This window comes from Hypanus sabinus, chromosome 9, assembly GCF_030144855.1.
Source record: "Hypanus sabinus isolate sHypSab1 chromosome 9, sHypSab1.hap1, whole genome shotgun sequence".
In the NCBI taxonomy this organism is placed as follows: domain Eukaryota; kingdom Metazoa; phylum Chordata; class Chondrichthyes; order Myliobatiformes; family Dasyatidae; genus Hypanus; species Hypanus sabinus.
In genome coordinates, this window is record NC_082714.1 from 130,543,924 (window position 1) to 130,568,342 (window position 24,419).

At 41.0% G+C, this 24,419-nt stretch overlaps 1 protein-coding gene across 1 annotated transcript in view; it reads left to right on the forward strand.

Moving 5' to 3' along the window:
• The window catches only part of LOC132399807 (sodium-dependent lysophosphatidylcholine symporter 1-like), a 35,689-nt gene extending 27,023 nt beyond the window's left edge, over window positions 1-8,666 (forward strand). The window contains exons 13-14 of the mRNA XM_059980576.1: window positions 2,940-3,116; window positions 4,658-8,666. Of these exons, the coding sequence (XP_059836559.1) occupies window positions 2,940-3,116; window positions 4,658-4,697 (217 nt within the window). The 3' untranslated portion in view covers window positions 4,698-8,666. The remainder of the gene's footprint in view (window positions 1-2,939; window positions 3,117-4,657) is intronic.
• The last annotated feature ends 15,753 nt before the right edge of the window (window positions 8,667-24,419 follow it).

Below are 24,419 nucleotides of genomic sequence, written 5' to 3' on the forward strand. Positions count from 1 at the left end.
AATGAATAAATACGTTTTAAAGAAAATCAGGCAAATCTCAACAAAAGGCTCCATCAAAAGACGCCAATAGTCTGAATCTGATGCAGCCTGAGCTCTGTTCAGGGTATTTTGATTGTGATTGTGTTGGTGAGAAAAGGTAGAAGTGGACTGTCTGGAAGCAGGAGTGTAATGAGTTTATCGTGGAGATTTGTTGATTCAAAACTGCTAAAGGGGCTAAAATGGGACAGCTGTTACTAACGGCAACTAAAATATTCCCACTGAAGCCATGAGCTGATAATCATAAGTGAAAGTGAATCAAGACGACAGACCATCATTCCTGCTGTGGAAAACTAATTATCACTGCACTGAGCTGTTCCTTTGATTTACAGGTTGTGGGCATTAGCAGGGCTCACATATGGCCAACACATTCTCAGGGGTCAGGTTGATATATCACACGCCTATAGGTATATATTACATCTTGGGGGTTCTGCAATACTTAGCCAAATTGGCTCAACCTCCAGACCAAGAGGAGGGGATCGATAATCTCTTTTGTAATGTATAAGCAAATCATCTTTGTTTAATCAGAATCAGGTTTAATATCACTGGGATATGTTGTGAAATTTGTCTTTGCGGCAGCAGTACAACGAAATACATAATATTTGAAAAAATCTGAATTACTGTCTATGTATGTATGTATATATATATATATATATATATATATATAGAGAGAGAGAGAGAGAGAGAGAGAGAGAGAGAGAGTGACAGTGAGACTCAGAATAGAGGGACATCCATTTAAAGCAGAGATGCAGAGAAGTTCCTTTAGCCAGAGTTTGTGGAATTTATTACCACAGGCAGCTGTGGAGGCCAGGTACTTGGGTGTATTTAAGGCAGAGATTGATAGATTCTTGATTGGACATGGGTAAAAAGGATCAGCCATGATTGAAGGATGGAGTAGACTCAGTGGGCCAAATGGCCTAAATCTAATCCAATGTCTTATGGTTTTTATGGTTTGTGCCTTCGGCCTCCGTACCTCCTCCTTGATGGTGGCAATGAGAAGAGGGCATGAGTTGGGTGATGGGGGTCCTTAATGATGGATGCCACCTTTTTGAGTCATCACTCCTTGAGGATGCCCTGGATACTACAGAGGCTAGTACCCATAATAAAGCTGAATAAGTTTACAAGTCTCTGCAGCTTATTTTAATCCTGTGCAGTGGCCCCTCCACACTTGCATACCAGACAGTAATGCAGCCAGTTAGAATGCTCTCCATGGTACATACGCAGAAATTTATGAATGTCTTTGGTGACATCCCAAAATCTCCTCAAACTCCTAATGAAATATAGCTGCTGTCATGTCTTCTTAGTAGCTGCATCGATATGTTTCAGTATAACAATATATATAATTTTAATTTATTATACCCTCTGAAATGTTATGGTGTGAAGGGGCAGAATCATTGCTTTTATGAGTCTGGATTTATTTTTACCTATAGTTACAGAAGCGGAGCTGGGAGTGAGAATGGCCACAGCTGCCCACGTGGTTTAGTTTCAGTTTATCACCACAGAGTTGCTTTATAGAAGAAATAGTGGAGACGTGGAAGGCAAAGAAAGTAATGCTAGAAGGAAAGAAAGAATGGTTTTTTTTCAGTTATACTTTCCATGGCCTGTTCTATCCCTAATTGTTTGACCGTGCAAGTAATACTTTATGAATCGTAATGTGATGACAACAAGACCACACAGACAGCAATAAGCAGGCACTTTGTTCTACTAATGCTGCTAGTGCTGGCAAGACACAAGAAGTTTGTAGCTCGTTTGTATAATGGAGTCTTTTATATCTAGCAGAGTGCAATCAGGACCTCAATTTAAAATTCTTCAAATGCAGCTACTCTTGACAATAGAGCAATTGATATACCCTCCACCAAAATTGTATCAAGTTTTTCAGCGGGAACGCATGACTGACTTCAGGGTAAGGGAGAAGGGAGCGGTGAGAAGTGTGATTTTTTAGTGTTCCTAACTATCATCGTTGATATTATTACTGACGCTACCAGAACTATGGAAGAGAATAGTGTCAGGAAGGGGCTAATACTGTTCTTAAAAATGAATGTCAGACTTAAATGTTAGTACAACCTAGTTTTTCAGAATGAGGTTTGATATCACTGGCTTATGTCATGGATTTTGTTGTATTTGCAGTAGTAGTACAATGCAATAATAATAGTAAAGATAACTGTCAATTACTGTAAGTATATACATCAGATCAGATAGCAGAGGGGAAGAGTGTGTGCCTTTTTGACTTTTTAAAATTGCCTTCCTACTGCCCATTATGCAGCTGTCATTTAAGGCAGCAAGGTAAGGCCTCTATCTCTGGCAGTGTTTAGGGCTTCTTTCATCTTCTCAGTAGCTTGCTTTCTCTGCCGTAGGTCATGCAAGTTCCGGGTGGATGCTCAGGAATACTGTCACACTCAAATATAGAATGATTCTTCCTTGCAGTTTTCAAAACAATTTTGTTGTACCAGTTAGGGTTGTTAGCCCTGAGCTACACCCCAGAAACTGGAGGAACGGTGGACCACTCTTGGTCTGTCCTCAACTCTGTTTGGTATGGGTGACCCTGGCAAGAACCAAAGCATCAAGCCCTGACTTCAGCCAACATAGACGTCTGGGTCATTGAGGCATGCAAGCCTCCAAACCACGACATTTGACCAAAGCTTCTTGGAGCTTTTTTTAATGAGGTTAGTGTAAGTGAGGTAGTACTGCCCCGCTGTGATGTGATATTCCAAAAAAAAACATCGGTACTTCAGAGGGTAGGACATGAATGGTCAATAGACTGTCGTTTTGCGCTATCCTGTTCCTTAATGAGTTCATAGCCTATATCATTGTTGTATTTCTTGTGCATGGATACATTTCATTAGCTGGCATTTTAACAACACTTCAGAGTTTACAGGAGTTGCATTATTTGTGTATCTGTTCAGCTTTTCAGGTTACAAACCAGGTACCTGTGAGCACGTTCCAGCTGTGGCAACGACACTGAAGGTGTTGATGGCACCGGTCCCAATAATGCTGGTGATCATTGGTTTAATAATATTCTATTTTTATCCAATAAACGAAGCTCGGAGAAGGGAATTAAAAGTGGAGCTTGAAGGAGTCGTGTAAGTGTCTGGATTATCAATCTCTATATTTTTTGTTTGGGTCTTTGGTCAAGAGGAAAGTTAGCAAGAGTGAACTGATTTAAGTGAAGTTCAGGATTTGTCTGTTACCAGGTTACCTCGGGGTGACATTCCTGAGAGCTGGTTATAAGTCAGAAATGTGTGTTTATGTGTGCAAGAGCCTTTCAGAAATAACTGTGACGGTAGAGTGAGCGGGCATGGGTAGAGTGACACACAGCATCTGCAGACTCAGTGAGACTTGACCCAGCTCCCAATCGGGGGTGGAGTTCCTTCTCAATAGAAGAGGCTTGCAAACCTGCAGTGGCTGGCAAATGCATTCCCATCCATTCCAAATGTACGGGTTTACCTTACTCTGGCATTTGTAGGGGGGAGGTACACACTGTACACACTGCTTAATGACAGAGGGCAGAATAAATGAACATGTTTGTAACTGCCTCCCTGCCCAGTCACCTGGGTCTTGTGTGGGATGAAAATAAAAGTACTGAACAAAATTTGTCCTTTTTACACATCCACCCCACTCTTTCTCGAAATGTCCTGCCTTATAGTTGCTTATCCCATCTGCCTTATCTTCTAAGGGAATATCCTTAATTCCATTCCTTCTCATTCTCCATAGTGTCCACTGATTTTATCTCCAATGTGTAATCCTACCCAATGTTCTGATATTTTGTGTGATGTCGCCAGGGCATTTCTGTCATCTATCTATGTATTAGGGTGAGGCAGTCATGCCCGGTCACAACCATGGAACTTTGAAAGGAAGGGTGCATCCTGTGTTTTGTAGCCTGCTACTCCTGTACACGTAGACTTTTCAAGAGGAAGAGTGGGAAAGTGATATAGCGTAGCAAAAGTGTAATTAGCTCATCTGTTTTGTGTGTAAATTAAGGAAACTTTGACAATGATAAAGAATAACTGGAGTATCAGTCTCTCAGTACAGGTAGGAGAGCATGCGTACTTGTGATATATCCATGTTGTTTGGGTTTGCTAAACATATTTTACACAAGCCATATAAATAGCAGCACTGAATGGGAGGTACAATATATTCAGGTTTATTACTTGAAAATGCTAGCATCATACAGTTAGATGTCTTTTGACAATTGAAATTAAAATGTTTTGATTGGTTTCAAACATTGCTCATATCTTCATAATCTGTATATAAGGGATTAATACAGTTATTTAACAATGTATTATCGGTCATCTATCAATGTTTTACTACTATTTAAAGAATGAAATGGTTGAGAATTCAAAGGAGAATTAATCATCCCTTATTGTTGCACATTTCTGCTTTTGTAATATGCTATATCAACAAGCTATGAAACTAAATGCACTTTATTGTTTTACTTGTAAAGCAATTCCTGAAAAGTAACATTGGCCTGTATCACTCCTCATAAGCAATTGTGCTGTACAAGAAAAGTTGCAGTATCAGTTATCATCATGAAACAAATCAAATTGAAGGGTCTGAATAGATCAGAGAGAAGCTTTGTACATTTGTTATTACGTAACCTGATCATCAACAATATCTTTGATAGAAAATACTGGGAGATCGAACTTGAAGAGAATACACTTTGAAGCAAAATGAACACCCTTCATAAGATCTGGGACTTGTGCGGATTCTGGCTTCAGATCTGTTGAGATGCAGTATTCTTGGAATACAGATATAAGGATGACTGGTCACCAAAGTGTGCTTCCTTGAGTAAATAACCACACCTAGCTCGTCATTGAGTTGTCACAGCGAGACATGGAGACTGAAGTGGACCACAACAAACCAAGCCTTGCCTCATGACCCATTATGGCCAAAACAACCTCAAACTCAAAATAAAAGGAATTTGTTTTTAGTTTTTTTTAAATTAAAAAAACGTTTATTAGTTTGTATCAAACCATGCACTACCTCAGTCTTCTCGTACAGGAGTAGTTTATTAAGGGACCCCAGTGCTTTGGATGAGATGCAGGAGTTGAGGACATTCCTTTGTCACTTTTTTTTAGCTTCAGTGTGCCACATTTGACATTATTGCGAAGGAACCAAGTATGAAATGTATTGTCATAAAGGCGGGTTACATTTTCAATGTCTCATTTATAAAAGATGGATAAACTGAGGCATGTGCAATAAATGAATTGAACTGTAGAAGCCAACTGCAAAAGAAAAATCCCTAAAATGATGTGAATTTTGCCTTGTAATCTAAGGGAGAGAGGCCTTCATCATTGCTTTAGTGTTTATCCAGTCAAATATGTGTACAAGTATAGGAACATAGTTTATTAAGTTTTGCAGCAAGCATTAATATAGATTCATTAAAATAATTTAGTCCAATGCACACTGCTCCAAGCATCACTTAGTTTTGGTCAGAATAGTTTGAAAACTATCTGGGAGAGCAATCACTGTGTCCATGCTGTGAAAAGATCAGAATTTCAAACCCTCTTTAGTGATCTAGTTTTTACTGTAAGCCATTACCTGGTACATGAAGGTTAATTGTTAATTTTTTAAGCATTAAGTTAAATACCTCACTATATGAAAGATGGCACTATATTTTTACAGAATACTAGATAAATGCGCTGCATGAATGTGAACAAGTATGAAAATGTTATATTAAAATAAATAAATGACTAATAGGAACAAGACGGATATATGTAATTGGATGTTTATTTTTGGTGACGTTATGGAGTGTTTAGCATTTCCTGAAAATGATTTAAGCTCTTGATTTGAAGGATGAGCATTCTGTTTTTGTTCTGCAGTCCAGTTGATGGTGAATCTGAGACTATTCTGCTGTTATTGAACTGATCTTAAGAGGACTGATGTAATTCGTGCTGTCAGCGGTTTCTTGGAACAGAACCAAAATATAACCACTTCCTACCAAGACCCATTACTAATTTTAAATACAAAGTGAATTAAACTGCATTCTGTACCAATATACTAGATGACTTAAGAGGCTCAGTAATTTTTTCAGTGCTTCCCCTATGGTCTCATTCATCCTCTAACTTTAAGTATCAGGTGTAAACAGTGTATTGCGAATGAGATCAAAACAAATCCAACACAAACGGCATACAGATGATTATCTGTTACAGATGTCAATAAATAATCCTAATACAATCGCCCAACCTCTGGATACAAACAGGGAGACATTTGACATTTCCATAAAGAAAATTAAAAAATGTAAATGATGTGTAAAAAGCATTGTGACTTTATGCTGGAATGAGACGATTGGCAGCTTCCAGTAAACAGTGTAAATTAAATGACAGTGGAAGACCTTTGTGTATAGAAATTAAAAACCTCTTTAATAGTAACATACCTTTCAAACAAATGACGATCACAGTGGACCATGATTTCTGTCTCCCCTCACCGACCCCTCCCCCCAGTAGTCTTCTGCTGCTGTTGCCATCTATTTTAAGGTTCGACATGATGTGCATTCAGGCATGTTCTTCTGCAAACCACTGTTGCAACATGTAGTTATTTGAGTTACTGTCGCCTTCCTGTCAGCTGTAACCAGACTGCCAATTCTTCTCTAACCTCTTTCATCAGCAGGGTGTTTTTGCCCACAGAACTGCGACACACATGTTTTATTTGTTTTTCCACACCATTCTCTGTAAACTCGAGAAACTGTATACGACAGAGTTCAGCTTCTCAGCTCGAACCACTCTCTCTCACGACAACAATCATTCCGTGGTTAAAGACACTTTGATCATATTTCTTCTCCATTCTGATGTTTGAACAACTGAACCTCTTGCTTATATCTGCATGCTTTTATGCATTGAATTGTTGATTAGATATTTGCATTAATAAGTAGGTGTACAGGTGCATCTGTAAAGTGGCTACAGAGTGTATGTTAGCATTGAATATTTTTAGAAAGTAATTTATTGTAAAATATTTTCAAAACTTAATTTGTAAAATCTGTTGTAATTTATATCCTTTGTATTATCTGATTACATGATATGAGTTTACTTTGCTGTTTGCAAGATTATATATTAAATTTATAATATGTTTCTTTTCCATCTTTTTGACCAGTTTTAGTTATAACTTTGGTGTTCCCAGTGAATAGCATTGGCCTAACTTAACTTTGGATTTACTGTGTTTTATTAATAATATACTAGACAAGTATTTGTTACAGGCAGTCTCAATGGGTTTATACAATAAATTTAACCTACACAGATACTGTGTTCTCAGATATTCAAAGTGCAAAACTGGCTCCCCATTAAACTCAGGCCATAATGAACATCAGCCTTAAAACCTGGACTTCGCTGTCTTCATCTAATCACCGATCTTTCCACAAGATAAACATCACTGTCTTTTCTGATGGCTGTTAATCTGTCTCGTTCTCAGGCTTATCCACAGTTTCCAAAGTTACTGCAATTGTCACATTTCTTAAAGATCCAATTGGTATATTATTGTCACATGTGCTGAGGCACAGTGAAAAACTTGCTGCATATGGTCCCATACTGTCCAAAAAGATTAATTAATTACAAGCAGAACATTGAGATAGTCCAAGGTAAAACAATAAGAGTGCAGAATAAAATGTTACGACAGTGTGAAAGTGCAGTGTGGGTAGGCAGTGTAAAGATGCAAGGTTGCAATGAGGTCAAGAGTCCATCTTATCATTCCAGAGAGCCATTCAGTAGCCTTATTACAGTGAGCTAGAATGTCCTTCTGCCTGGTGGTACATGTTTCAGGATTTTGCAACTTTGATTCTCTTCAACTAAGTCTCCATTTCCCACCTTCCTCAGCAATTCTTAATGAACCCATGCATAGCTCCGCCACAGCTCTTTTGAAGTCTCCTAAATCAGAATTGTTCTTCAATGAACATTTGGTTGGTTCATGATGAGTGAAACCTTTTCAACATTTTAAACATAATGGTTTGTTGACTGAGCAAGCCATTTCAATGGTTCAATGCCTTATGAGGAAAAATTAGTGGCCTTGCAAAACATCACTAGTGAGATGGGTTTTATTCTCCATGTAAAACTTCTGGTTTATCATCAGGGATACTTGGATCCAATAATAGTTAATTGGAAGAGAAAGCTATCTTATAATGTATGTTTATTAAATTCTTGCAGCATGAAATTCGTCTCATGGATATTGTATTCCTGATGGTCCTAGCTTTGAGTAACAGTATTCAGGCATGTGGTTGATCATATTTATTTCAGTATATTAGATGGATTTACATATTATTGTAGTTAACCAGTCCAGTTTATTTCACTTTTTTTAATTTGGGTTTCCAAATTTTCATCAGGCACCCTATGGCGTTAGGCAATTTGGCCCATCAGCCATTCCATCATGGCTGATTTATTATACCTCTCAACCCCATTCTCCTGCTTTCTTCCTGTAACCTTTGACGCCCTTATTAATCAGTGGCAGTGAATTATCTGTGGCAATGAATTCCACAGATTCACCACCCTCTGGCTTAATAAATACCTCCTCATCTCTGTTCTAAAGGGACTTCCTTCTATTCTGAGGGTTTGTGCTTGGGTCTGAAGTTCGTGCACCATAGGGAATATCCTCTCCACATCCTCTCTGTCTCATCTTCAATATTTGATAGACATTATTAATCATGTAAGTTTTTTCATATACACAATATTTAAGTTATTTGAAAGTTTATCAATTTATTATTCCTGTATTTTGGTTAAGACAATGCTAGTAACTTGTTGATAAGATCTATAAAGGATGCTATTGACGTGTACAACTTGGTCTTATTTCAGCAGAACCATGGAAATATATATTGGGTGGCTGCTCACAGCATCTCAAATAGTTCTGCTAAGTTTGGAAGAAAGTTTTTCACATTCATGAAAGATATAACTTTCCCACCATTTCCTGTAAAATCTGCTGAATCCTTTGATCCTTTTTCAAGAGTAAACAATATTAAATTTTATATAAGATTAAACTTTAAAAGGGTCGCTTTAAAAACTTATTGACAAGGGTGCTCTGCACTTCAAATGATCTCTTGGATGGAGATCCTGGGTTTATTTGGGAAATAATTCAACATCACAATAAAGAACCTCATAGACAATGTGAATGTGTACATTTACAATTAATATCTGCAAACAGAACTATAAGTACAAACTAAGGATATTGGATATAATTAGAAGAGATCCACACAACCTAATTGCATTTATAACAAAATTGTTGAAGTTTCCTCAAAGAAACTTCGTTTGATTATTTAGTTGGCTTACAGTTCTCAGAGGAGCTGTGCGGGAATAAATCTAGGTGAATAAGTCCTTTGTCACATGCTGTGGTTAGTAAATTGAGTATTCACAAGACCATGGGATATAGGAGCAGATTTAGACAACTTGGCCCATCTAACCTGCTCCACCATTTCATCATGGCTGATCCAATGTTCCTCTCAGCCTTGATCTCGTGCTTTCTTCATGTCCTGACCAATCAAGAATCAATCAACCTCTGCCTTAAATATACATAAAGATTTTAACTCCACAGCTGCCTGTGGCAAAGAATTCCACAGATTCATCACTCTATGGCTAAAAAAATTTCTCCTCATCTCTGTTCTAAAAGGATGGCCCCCACCCCCATCCTGAGGCTGTGTTCTCTGATCTTAGACTCTCCCGCCATAGGAAACATTCTTTCCACATCTACTCTATCAAGGCCTTTTACCAATCAATAGATTTCAATCAGGTCACCCCTCATTCTCCTGAATCCGGTGAATACAGGCCCAGAGCCATCAAATGCTCTTTATATGATAAGCCATTCAATCTTGGAATTATTTTCGTGAAACTCCTTTGTACCCTCTTTAGTTTCAGCTCATAAGGCTTAGAACTGCTCACAATACTCCAAGTGAGGCCTCACCAGGGCTTTATAAAGTCTCAACAATACATCCGTGCTTTTATATTCTTGTCCTCTTCAAAAGAATGCTAACATTGCATTTGCCTACCTCGCCAAAGACTTAACCAGCAAATGAACCTGTAGGAAATCCTGCACAAGGACTCCCAAGTACTTATGCACCTCAATTTTTTGTATTTCGTCTCCATTTAGAAACTGATCATCACTTGCATTTCTGCTACCAATATGTATGAGCATGTACTTCCTGACACTATTCCATCTGCCAACTTCTTTTCCCATTTTGCTCATCTGTCTGTAGCCCCTCTGTTTCCTCAGAACTACCTGCCATTCCAGTACCTTCATATCATCTGTCAACTTTGCAACAATGCCATTAATTTCATTTTCCAAATCATTGACATGTAACATAAAAACAATTGGACCCAACACAGACCCCTGTGGGACACCAGTATTCACTGGCAACCAGTCAGAAAAGGCTCCCTTTATTCCCACTCTTTGCCCACTGCCAATGAACCACTGCTTTATCCATGTGAGAATCTTTCCTGTAATACCATGGACTCATAGCTTGTTAAGCGGCCTCATGTGCAACACTTTTGTCAATGGCCGCCTGAAAATCCAAGTACAGAACATCTTCTCCTTTGTCTATCCTGTTCATTATTTCTTCAAAGAATTCCATCAGATTTGTCAGACCAAATTTTCCCTCAGGAAATCATGCTGACTACTACTTATTTTACCCTGAGATCGAATCCATAATAATTGACTTCAACAGCTTCCCAATCACTGATGTCAGACTAACTGGTCTGCAGTCTCCTTTCTTCTGCCTCTCTCCATTCTTGAAGAGTGGAGAGACATTTGCAACTTTGCAATTTTCTGGAACCATTCCAGAATCTAGTGATTCTTGAATGATCATTACTAATGCCTCTACAATCTCTTCAGTCACCTCTTTCAGAATCCTGGGGTGTACAGCATCTGGTCCAGGTGACTTATCTACCTTCAGACCTTTCAGTCTCCCAAGAACCTTCTCTCTAATTATAGTAACTTTACACACTTAATGACCCCTGACATCTGGAACCTCTGCCATATTGCTAGTGTCTTCCACAGTGAAGACCGATGCAAAATACCTATTCAGTTCATCTGCCATTTTTTTGTCCCCCATTACTACCTCTTCAGCATTGTTTTCCACTGGTTCTATCTTTTACTCTTTACGTATCTGAAGACACTTTTGGTATACTCTTTAATATTATTGACTAGCTTGCTTTCGTATTCCATCGCTACCTTCTTAAATACTTGTATTGTTGCCTTCTGGTGGTTTTTAAAAGCTGCCCAATCCTCTGACTTCCCACTATTTTTGCTCAATTATATGCCCTTTTATCTTGGTTATCTTTTATCTTGGTTTTGACTTCTCTTGTTGGCCACAGTTGTGTCATTGTTGTGGAAAAATACCTCAGGAGCAGCAGACAGAATAGATCAGGCTGACTCAGAGAATTGTTTCAGATTAAAGGATGTTATTTCATGATATCATGGAGGGCCCACACTCTGCAAGTAGAGCTCTGCAGCTCTGCTCAACAAAAGATTACACTCATATTTATAGTCAAAATATACATGGCAAAAATCGCGTCCTCACACAAAATTAGAATAGGGAAGTTTCACAATGTGTTCTAGGCAATAGCCCGAAGCACCGATCAGCTTAAAAGTTACTCTGCCTGCCATGATAAGGCAGATTACGGGACAATGAGTTCAGAGAAAAACAAGGTCCCACATCCTTCTTAAAGTACAAGCAAACATAGGAGTCAATTACTTATAGCTAGTATGATTAGTTAGTTGGCAATTTACCAAGAACAGGCAGTACTGCTGTTGTGGCAGAAATGGCTCCTTAATTGATAATAATGCTTTAAATTTTCTTCCATAGTCATCTTTCCTCTAGAGTACTTCTTTCTCTTTGGGATGTGTATATCCTGTGCCTGCCAAGTTGCTTCCAGAACTTCCAGCTATCGCTGATCTGCCATCATCCCTGCCGGTATACTTTTCCAACCAATTCTGGCCAACTCCACTCTCATGCCACTGTATTTTTCTTTGCTTCACTGTAATACTAATGCATCTGACTTTAGCTTCTCCTCAAATTTCAGAGTGAGTAAACTTGATCATATTGTGATCACTTGCCACAAAGGTTTATTTTACCTTAGGATCTCTAATCAATTCTGGTTCACTGCATAATGCCCAATCCAGAATAGCTGATCCCCTAGTGGGTTCAACCATGAGCTGCTCTGAAAAGTCATCTCAGAGGCATTCTCGAAATTCCCCTTTTTGAAATCCAGCACCAACCTGATTTTCCCAATCTTGCTGCATATTGAAGTCTCCATTAACATTGCCCCTTTGGCATGCATTTGCTATCTCCCATTGCAACTGTAGACCATATCATTACTACTATTTGGAGGTCTGCATACAACTCTATTGGTGTCTTTTTACCCTTGAAGTCTTTCAGTTCTTTTCACAATGATTTAACATATTCCGATCCTATGTAACCTCTTTCTAATGATTTTACCAACAGAGCAACACCACGCCTTCTGCCTTCCTGCCTGTCCTTTCGATACAATGTGTATCCTTGGACATTAAGCTCCCAGATATTCTTACAGTCATGAATCTGTGATGTCTACAACAACATACAGGCCAATCTGCCACTGTGCTACAATTTAATCTACCTTATTCCGCAGTGTACAAATTCAAATACAACACCTTCACTCCTGTATGCACTCTTTTTGATTTTGTTTCCTTTTACATTGCAACTCATCCTGTTGTCTGCAATTTTGCCCTATCAAAAGCCTCTCCTCACTACACATTGCCTGTTTGTGAACCATCTATCTCATCTTCAGCATCATCACCCGCTTTTCCTATGATACTTTTTGCATTGAAATATACACAACTTAGGACACCAGTTGCACCATGCTCAACGTTTTGATTCCCACCTCCCTCTGAGGTTTTACCAACATCAGCCTCCACTGACTGTTCTGGCAGTCTGGTTCTCATCTCCCTGCAACTCTACTTTAACCCCCACCCTGCAGCATTAACAAACCTTTCTGCTGGGATATTATGGAAAAGTACAGTCGATGTTTCGAGCTGAGCCCTTCAGCAGGTCTGAATGGTCTCAGTCTGAAACATTGACTGTATTCTTTTCCACAGATGCTGCCTGGCCTTCAGAGTTCCTCTAGCGCTTTGTGTGTATTGCTTGAGTTTCCAGAATTAGCAGATATTCTCTTGTTTGTGCTAGGATATTAGTCCCTCTTCAGTTCAGGTGCAAACTCTCCCTTCTGTCCAAGTCCTGTCTTCTCTGGAAGAGAACCAATGATCCAAAATTCTTAGGCCCTCCCTCCTACACCAATTCCTTAGCCAAGTATTAAACCGTATAATCTTCCTAGTCTTGGCCTCATTAGCACATGGCATGTGTAGCAATACTGAGATCACAACCCTGAAGGTCCTGCCTTTTTAACTTAGCACCTAACTCCCTAAACTGCCTATGCAGAAACCTGACACTCGTCTTACCCATGTCATTCATAGTTAAATGGACCATGACCTTTGGCTGTTCACCCTTCCTCTTCAGATCCTCAGATTTTTTCTATTTTCTCCTCACTTAGAAAATAGCTCACACCTTTATTCCATCTACCAAAGCTCATGATCATACACTTTCCTACACTATATTCCATCTGCTACTTACTAGCTCATTTCTTCAATCTGTCTGACTCCTTCTGCAAACTTCCTGCTTCCTCAACACTACCTGCTCTTCCACCTAGGTATCTTAGTTTCGTCTGCAAAGCTGGCCACAAGCCATCAATTCAATCATCCAAATCATTGACCTATAACGTGAAAAGAAGTGGCTCCAATAATGGCCCCTGGAGCATGCCACCAGTTAGGAGCAGGCAACCAGAATACCAGAATACACCCACTTTATTCCCACTCACGTCTCTTGCCCGTTAGCCAATCTTTTATCCATGTGATTATCTTTCCTGTAATACCATGTCTTATCTTGTTAAGCAGCCTCACGTGCAGCACCTTGTCAAAGGCCTTCTGAAAATCCAAGTTAATAACATCCACTGACTCTCCTTAGTCTATTCTGCCTATTATTTCCTCAAAGAATTCCAACAGATTTGTCAGGCAAGATTTCCCCCTTAAGGAAACCATGGCCTACTTTATCAAGTGCCACCAAGTACCCTGCTGTGTGCATACATCTACCGATGCTTCTGGACACATTATCAGTGATGTTCCTGGAAGCATCGGGTGTTTCAGGTCTTTCAACATCATTCACCCTTCTCCAGGTGACCCAGCCGGGGCTGATCAGAACCCAGCTTGTGTCCAGATGACTGGCTACACATGACTCCATGGCTCCCCTCTCTTGAGCCACAGCCACATTGAGGCCCTCTCTGCTGCATCGGTGGTACCGTGATGGCTCTTCTCTTCCTCTCTCCCTTGATGCCCAAACTACTGAAGGCTCTGGCTAAGGAAAGGGCTGCGAATCCCCTACAACCAACCTCCACTGGGAGAAACCTCGCTCTCCATCCAGCCTGCTGGCAGTTGCTGACCAGTCCTGTGTACCTCGATAGCTTCCTTTCAAAGGCCTCTTCCAAGTGATCTTCCCATGGGACTGTCAGCTCCAGCATCACCACTTGCTTTGTAGACTCAGACACAAGGACAACGTCTGGTCGCAGGGTGGTGGCTGCAATTGGGGAAATTCAGCTATCGTTTGAGGTCCACCAACAACTGCCAGTCCCTTGCAGAGGTCAGGATACCTGCAGATGTTCTCTTGGCAGGTATTGGCTGCTCCCCAGCTCTTACAAAGGCAATGGTCTGCTTGGCGGGTCAGGACCGCTTCGCCCACTCCACTCTGCGCTGATGGCTTCAGCGATGGTCTTCAGGACCCGATCATGCCTCCATCGGCACCGTCCCTCACCAAGTGCCCTTGTGCAGCCGCTGAGGATGTGCTCCAGGGTTCCTCACCTGGAACACAGTGGGCATGTTGATGACCCTGCTTTGCCCCATGTGTGCAGGTTTGATGGGCTTGGAAGCACGTCGTACACTGCCTGGATGAGAAATTGGATGCGGTGTGGCTCGGCTTTCCAAGGCTCAGCCCAGGTCACTTTCCTCTCAACCACATTCTCCCATCTTGTCCAAGCTCCCTGTTGCTTCATTCCCACCACCTTGCAGGTTCTCCTCTCCTCCACTTCTGCTCTCACCTCCTCCTGAACTAGGTGGTACCTTTTCTTCCCTCTGATGGTGTCCATTTGGGGAGTTGGAAAGGATCCTAACCCAGCTCGGCCTCGTGTGACCACTCCCACCAGTCTCCTGTGACGCAGCCTTTCCTCTGCTTCCTGAACAGCTTCCTCTGCCCTCCACTTCCTGCCAGTCCTCACTTGGATCCCTGTTCTAGCCACCTTTGGATCACTTGAGTCCCTGTACTGTATCACTTCTCTGGCTCTTGTAACTTTGAATTCCTCCTCCAGGGATTTGAAGGGCAGTTGCAGTTTGTTGTGGTGTCCATAGAGGGCGATGCTGCTCAGCCCCAGCCATCTTCTGAGGTGGTTACTGACCCTCCTCTCTAAGGTTTCGACTGTCGAGATCGGAATTGCATAGACAAGGAGGGGCCAGAGGATTCTGGGAAGAATGCCATGCTGATACACCCAGGCTTTGAACTTCCCAGGTAGGCCAGACTTGTCCACAGATTTCAGCCAGCCATCCAACTCGGTGCAGGTCACCTGAATGGATGCCGTGTCCCTTAGAGAGCTATCAAAAACCTTACCTAAGCTCTTGACTGGCTTTCTGTGATGGTTGGGATGGCTGAACCTGCGACGCTGAACGGGAAATTGTTTTCCACCTTGCCTGTCCTCAGCAACATTGATCTTGATTTGGCTGGTTTGAAACGCATCCAGGCCCACTCCACCAGCTTTTCGATATGCATATGCATTTGCCAGGTCGAGCCACTGACAGGTTGCCCTTGTTCTCTCTGGCCTCCCTGATGAGCTGTGTCACCACACTGGTGTGCTCCAGACAGCTCGGCATCCCTGAAATGCCACCCTTCTGGACTGAGGTATCGATATAGGTGTTCTTTGCTAGGTAGGTGCACAGCCGATTGGAAACAGCACTGAGGAAGATCTTTGCCTCGACACACAGCAGGGAAATGATACAGAATTGGTCTATCTGGGTGGTGTTTTCCTCATTCGGGATCCATACCCCTTCAGCCACTCTCCATTGTTCTGGGATCTTCCCCCTTCTCCAGAAGACTTGCAGAACCTTCCACAGCCACAGCAGGAGTTTGGGGCAGTTCTTGTACACTTTGTACTAGGTGCTGCTTGGTCCTGGAGCCAAGCTTGCCCCTGCTTTGCGGACGACCTCTCTGACTTCCTTTAGCTGCAGCTCTGACATGTCAAACTGCACATCCGGTTCGGGGGTCTGTCAGGATGTTGCACTCTCCCAACTCCTGCTCTCGTTCAGGATCACTGTATAACCTTGTTCAGATGTTGGTCTATGTCTTCCTCCACACAGGCCAATTTTCCACTGTGCTTCTGCCCCAGCAACTCCTTGGTGAACTTGAAGGTGTTGGCAATGAAGGCAGCACATTTTCGGGCCCTTTCACGACACCGTCTCCGATGCCACTCTGCCCGGCGGAGAACCATGATCTTCTTTCGTAGTATGCACATACGCTGGGTCAAGCCGATGCGCTCCTCTTCTCCTGCCTCCTTGTACTGGGACTTAAGTGCTTTCATCTCCTGCCTAATGTTGTGGATCTTCAATGCTCCTTGGTTCTTTGAGTAAGGTGTTCTGGACCCTTTCTTCTTCTCTTCTCCGAACCGTTCAGCTGCAATGCTGACCATGATTGTTGTCATGGCTTGCAGCTTCCTATTGACCCCTCTCTTTGCCGTTGCCTCCAGAATTTGGTTGACATCTTCGTCAAACTGTTTCCACAGTGACGTCATGTTAGCTGCAGGCCATTTGATCCACCTCCTGTTAGAATTGATGTTAGAGGGATCAGTTTACAACACTTGGAGGTTCCGGGCACTAGGGGGTGAGTCCAAGCCTGGCACCTCATCCTTAATAATGGACTCCAACATCTTCCCAACCACTGAAGTCAGGCTAACTGGCTTATAATTTCCTCTCTTCTGCCTCCCTTAAAAAGCAGAATGACATTAGCAATTCTCCAGTCCGAAACCATTTCAGGATCTAGTCATTCTTGCAAGATCATTACTAATGCCTCTACAATCTCTTCAGCTACCTCTTTCAGAACACTGGGGTTTAATCTATCTGGCCCCCAGTTAATTAGCCATCTTCAGACTTTTCAGCTTCCCAAGCACCCTCTCTCCTTAGTAATGGCAACAACACTCACTTCTGCCCCCTGGTGGGCTCAAATTTCTGGCATACTGCTAGTGTCTTCCACAGTGAAGACTGACACAATATACTTATTAAGTAACATCCTCCAGAACAGATGCCAATAGGCAGTAATATAAACTTAGCGGTTGAAATCATACTGTGGAAGGAAACTGATAATCTCTTTGTTTTTGTTAATATATGAGTATAAGCAATCTCTTGACTGCCAATTGTTTCCTGATGGTTGATTTGGGAGATTGACCAGTAACTGCAAAAACATTTAAATTGATTTACTCAGAGTTTACTAAATACATAATAAAGATTAAAACCTGTCTCTAGCATCTAGAGTGTGCAAGAGCTGGATAATGGTGGTAAAATTTAAAATGGGTTTTGGAACAGACCTTATGCAAGCAAAGGGTTTGTACATTTACAGTTGCAAGATACTACACAACTGTATCCATGTCAGCTCAGTAGTGTGCCCTCTGAAAAGCAGAACTTAGCTGTGCTAGGTAATACGTTTCCAAGCTATGAATTTCCAAGAAATTTTGTACCAGCTTTTGCATGTGTATGCTTTTTATTTCGCTTTTCTGAAAAAATATTTCAAGTTTACAGCTTACTACAAAAAAAGAAATGGGAACCAGAGCTTTGGTGGGGTTTTTGTGTAAGTGTGCTACTTTCAATGTCTTCTAGTTTGGTAGTTAAAGGTTGAATGATATATGTGAACTCCACATAGGTAATTCAAGTACAGAATGATCTGGAAAATAATTTGACCGTAAGCCATTGTGGAAGCTGCTATATCCATCGGGGGGCCTTGATCATCATTGGCACTACTGTGGAGTTATAGGAATTAATTTGTCCTCTCTACCAAGCCTTGAAACAAGTTGAAGCCAGAGACACTTCCATGCTCTACATTATTTACAATCTTCTTGGCAGGCTTCACAATGCACTGAACATTTCCCAATTGAAATTCTGCCTTCCTTGTCTAGCTGAACCGCCTTTCGAATTCTCAGCAACAGAAACAGAATACCACCTATTTCCCTGCTCTAAACCTATGCACTTGAAACCGTAAATCACATGTGCCAAAAACCCTTCTAGTGGATCTGAGTTAATCACAAGAGGTTGATTAAGTATTGGTGCATTTTTTTGGCAGGCTAGTTCCAGCATCTGAAAGAAAAGAGAGGGCTAAAAGATAACGTAGAGCAAAAGGAATGAAGAGAATGTTGTTAACATTCACTGTTGTTCAAACTAAACCTCTGGAATGAGAGCAATGTAAGAAATTAGGCATCACTGTATCCCCTTTCTTGGTTTCTCCCCATAACCACTTACATTCTTCTTCAACTAAATAGTACAATCATTCATTTTAATACTGGTGTGCTAAACCACGATGTATTCCACATCATTATTGAAATATCTCATTGAGACAGAGTGTTAGAACACTACAGCACAGAACCAGGTCCTTCGATCCATGTTGAACCATTAACTTGCTTAGTCTCATTGAACTGTACATTAATCATTGCCGTCCATATCCCTCCCATCCATGTACCCACCCAAATTTCTCTTAAGATCAAACATGTATTCACCACTTGCATTGAGAGTTTATTCCACCCTCTCACCACCCCCTGAGTGAAGAAGTTCGCCCTCAGGTTCCCCTTCAGCATTTCACTTTTCACTCTTAAACCATGACCTCCAGCTGTAGTCTTACCCTAACTCAGTGAAAAAAGCCTGCTTGCATTTTACATTATCTATACCCTTCATAATTTTGTATACATCTGTCAAATCTCCACTCAATTTTTATGTTTCAGGGAATAAAGTCCTAACCTTTTCAACTTTGTCCTATTACTCAGGTCCTCAAGTACTGGCAACATCCTTGTAAACCTTCTCTGCACTCTTTCAATCTTATTTACATCTTTCCTTTATGTAGGTAACCAGAGCTGCACACAATACTCCAAATTAGACCTCAACAACATCTTATAGAACTGCACCTTAACATCCCATCTCCTATCCTCAATACTTTGATTCATGAAGGCCAACGTGCCTAAATCTTACTTTATGGCCCTGTCTAACTGTGATGCCACTTTCATGGAATTATAGACATGAATTTCCAGATCCTTCTATTCTACTGCACTCCTTAGTGCCCTACTGCTACCTACCCTGGTCGGTCCTTCCAAAATGCACACCTCACACTTGGCTGCATTAAATTCTATAAGTCCATTTTACCAGCTGGTCCAGATCCTACTGCAAGATCTGATGGTTTTCCTCTCTGCCCACTACTCCTCCAATCTCTGTGTCTGCAAATTTGCTGATCCACTTTACCACATTATCATCCAGATCATTGATATAGATGACAATCTACAATGGACCCAGCATCCATCTCCTTTACAGATTACTTGCTTATGTCCATGGTCATTTTCTGTTGCCTAAACACATCACCTAACAGACTCCGTAATCAATGAATGGCCATTACTAGTATATAATGTGATCACTATCTGCGGACATCTGCTGATTAATATATACTGTACATACTGCATATGATATTCTCTGCCCAGTGTTCATTTTCGTTACCATGTACCTGTAGACATGAGCCCAGATCTTCCAATCACTAGCCTGTATTGCTACTTAGATCAGTGCTCTACTGTTGATCTCCTTACAGGTGGGTGTTTGGGTTACAAAGCTATCTATATTTTCAATCAACAGGGTAGAAAGCTTAACCCTAGACCTCTATCAATTTAACATAAACTCATCATACAGGCCTTCCAACTGTAATGGTCCGGATCAGTCAGTGAGAGAAGAACGAGTCTATAGGCCTTGGTAAAACAGATGTAAATATCTGGAACCAGTCTTAAATTAAGGACTCAAGCAATCAGAACTGAGGTGAGAAAGAAATAATTATTCTTTACCCATAAGAGAGGGAATCACTGGACTCTTTACCCAAGAGGATGGGCTGAGTTGTTTAGAATCAAATCACTGTCATAAATGATGCGGAATCTGTTCTTTCCTGGCAACAGTGCAGTGCAAAGGCATAAAACTACTATACATTCCAAAAAAACAAATAAACAGTGCCAAATGAAGGAATAGTGAGGTTGTATTAATGGCTTCTTAACCCATATTCAAGACCGAGAGATAGGTTTTTTTGATATTTAGTGAATCAAGGAATACCTGATTAGATCAGGAAAATAGCGCTGAGGTAAAACATCATTCATGATCTATTGAATGCAGGAACAGGCACATAGAGAACAAATGATCTCATATTTCTACTCTCTTATGTTTCAATTGTTATGAGTGCTGAACAAACCAGATGGAAATGGGGTCCAGATTTTTCCCACCCCCCCCCCCTTGAACTATGCTGCTACTGAGAGAGAGAGATGAAGAACAGAGGTAGAGGCATCTGCTACAGATAAGAGAGAGAGAGAGAGAGAGAGAGAGAGACGGATGATTTATGTATTATGGCTTCTTCACAGATTGTTTACCTTTTGCTATAAGGACACTTCTTTGCTCATTAACATTCTTGCTGGGACAGCAGGGAGTGGCCTATTTTGATGGACATGGACCTGTTGAGTTGATGGATGTCTGATACCCCATCAAGGGGAGATAAAAGATGGGTCTGCGGAGACACAGACAGACACACCAGTGGACACACAGGAAGGTGGGGGCCTGGAGGATCAGTTCAGGGGAATTGGTCCGGAGTACGGTGGATGAGGGAAAACGGTGGGGACTTGTGTGTGTGTCCGCCCTTGCCTGGGTGACAAGTCCATCACTGAAGAACGGTCTAGCCTGGAATGGAAGGGTCATAACCGGTGACCCCAACGGTACAACGGAACAAGAAGACGACAGAAGGTTTGCCTGCTGCAGCTGCTCATCTCTCTCTCTCTCTCTCTCTCTCTCTCTCTCTCCAACATTGCAACACAACAACAACTACCTCAAGACGAACTGAACTGAACTCTATATTCTCTTATGACAATTCATTTACCCCTAGACTTTGATAGAGCTTGGTTTTGATTCTTATTCCTGCACTTCTGTATTTATCATTGCTAACCTGTTTTATATGTATATTGGCATTTTTGATACTGTATTGCTTAGTTTACTAATAAACACCTTTAGTTACAGTACCACCAGACTCCAACGTATCATTCCATTTCTGCTGGTTTGGTAACCCGGTCACGGGGTACATGACACAATATAAAACTTTAAGCTATATCAGAAAGGATTTACAGGAACTTTTGCCCCAGTAGCCTATAAGGTATAGGAGCAGAAATAGGCCATTTAGCCCATTGAGTCTGCTCCGCCATTTCATCATGGCTGATCCACTTTTCCTCTCAGCCCCAATCTCCTGCCTTCTCCCTGTATCCCCTCATGGCCTGACTAATCAAGAATCTGTCAATCTCTCCCAGAAAAATAGATGAAGACTCAGATTCCACAGCTGCCTGTGGCAACAATTTCTACATATTCACCTCTCTCTGGCCACATTATCAGGTTTAGGAACAGTTATAACCCTTCAACCATCAGGTTCTTAATATCCATCAGGTAAGAAAAAACGGCTATAGACACTTAGAAGAACATCAAGCACCTCCAGCATACAAGTCATACTCTCTTCTCTCTGCTGCCATTGGGAAGGAGGTACAGGAGCCTAATGTCCAACCCACCATGTTCTGGAACCGGTGTTATTCTTCAACAGTCAGGCTCCTGAACTAGTGTGGATAACTTCACTCACCTCAGCTCTGAACTGATTCCTCAACCTATGGACTCACCTTCAAGTTCTCTACAACTCATGTTTGCAGCATTATTATTTATTTATTTTCACTGTTTGTCTTCTTTCTCACAATGGTTGTTTGTCAGCCTTTGTGTGCAATCTTTCACTGATCTCTCTGCTCTACTGTGAATACCTGCAAGAAAATGACTCTCAAGGCAATGTATAATGACATAAACATACTTTGAACTTTTGACTTCATAATTTCATTTTATAAAGTTCAAAGTAAACTTATTATCAAAGTGCCTATGTATTAGAATGATACATCTAGGTTATAGTTTTTAATTGATCCCTAGTGATCTGATCTATATTTTTTTGTAAGATCTTTAAGATTAAATAGATCTTTAGTTGTTAATTATTTTTGATTGCCTTTGTGAATGTTAGGCAATTTCACAAGCAGTCAATCTCATTGATTGCTTCAGCAGCTGGTAATGAAGTGTGCAAGGCTTAAATGGTTCCCAAAGTTTTTCAAGGTATAGAGTTTGCCTACTTAGGCTGGAAATACCCTGCACTGCACTGAACCTCAACAATCAGCCGGGAAATGTCTTCATAGCAGAAGTTATCGTCGGGTGTGACCAGGGTTCGAGGGCAGACAGTCAATGAGCTTAGGGAACTTGCAGCTCAGCAGCAGACCTGGCTCTTTACTTCACACTCACGTGGATTATTCTGATGCACATATTCATCACTTGAATTCCATGGACATTATCTACTGCACATGATGAGTGTTAACCACACATTCCCCATGCCAAAAATGAAAGCAGCATTTAAACTGTAGTCTAAGCAATATATTGGCATTGGACAAAGTGCTGACTACTTGCTTTCCCTTGCACCAGTACTTTATTAATCTCAATTGCGCAAGGCCATTTTTTCAGACTTTTTAATCTACACTCACAGGAATCAACTACCTATCAATCCAGCATTTCAGTTAATAACCACACAAGTACTCTTGTATTGAAATACCCTGTATTACACTTTTATTGACTTTAAAATTTAAAGTTATCCTTGTTTTTTTAGTATCTTTAAATTTAATTAGTCTCTGAAAATTTTAAGCAGGCTTATCTGAAAAGGATTGGAGGTTGGGTGTTCTAGAGGAGCATCTCAATTTTTGTTCTTGTGTAGTTAGCTTGTGAATGTTCACCTGCATGTTCTGCCTCTCTGCAGAGCATATTTGTTCCTTGCTGCTGGTGGGTGTGGATGCTCACAATGTCCAATGCAGCGCGAACCCAGGAGCTTGGCTTCCTGCTCTGCATCCGTGCTTTCCACACATTGCTGTTTCCCTGAACCTATCCAAATCGTCTCAAAATTTCCTTAAGACCTATTTCTTGTGGTTAGTAATTTTGTGTTACCTCTCACCAAATAGCACATACCTTTCTAAATACTGATGAATTATGTCTGCAGTTTATGAATTATGAGTTCAGAAGGACCTGATAGGGAATAAAGTAAAAATAGATGAGATTTGATTTCATAAACCTTAGTATTTCCTGACACTATATTTTCATTTATGTTTGGAGCTTCAAATAATGAACTTATGTGAGCAAAAGGCTGTATATAGAGGATAGCTGCTCCTTAGAAGGTACAGTAGCATAGCAGTTATTGCAGCGCTTTACAGGCGCCAGCTGTAAGATGGAGGTTCAATTCTCACCGCTGTCTGTATGTTATCTCTATGACCACATGTGTTTCCTCTGGTTTCTCTAGCTTCCTCCCACATTCCAAACATGTATGGTTAGGTTTAGTGCGATGTGGGCGTGCTATGTCAGTGCCTAAAGTGTGTCAACACTTCCTGATGTAATCTGATGCAAGTGGCACATTTCACTGTATGTCTCAAAGCTTTGATGTACAGGTAATCTTCAAAATAATGCTAAATGAATAAAATAAAGATCTTTCTTTGCTATTAATAAAGATAAAGAAAATCCTTTATTCATTTAGTATTGAGTATATTTTCATCCGTAATGTTGGTTACCATGGAGGTGCAGTCACAGTAGGACAGGATTTCTGGCATGCTGGCCCTTGTGGGTCAGGGCATTGAGTTTAAAAACTGGGAGGCCCTGAAGCTACTGTACAGATTGCAGGTGAGGCCACATTTAGATGATTGTGTTTGGTTTTGGTTGATGTTTTTTTATAACTGTAAAGGGTGCAGAAAATATTTTCAAGGACATTGTCAAGATCTGAGGGACTGAGTATAGGGAGATATTGGACAAACCAGGACTTTATTCTTAAGATTGTAGAGCTTAGAGATGATGTTATAGAAATGTAGAAAATCATGAGGGGCCTAGACAGGGTAAAAGCACTCAATCTTTTCCCCATGGTTGGGGAATCAAGAACTAGTGGAGATGGGATTAAGGTGAGAATAGAAAAATATAATAGTACCTTGAGGGGCACCATTTTACACAAGAGTGCTATGGATGAGCTGCAAGAGGAGATGAATAAGGCA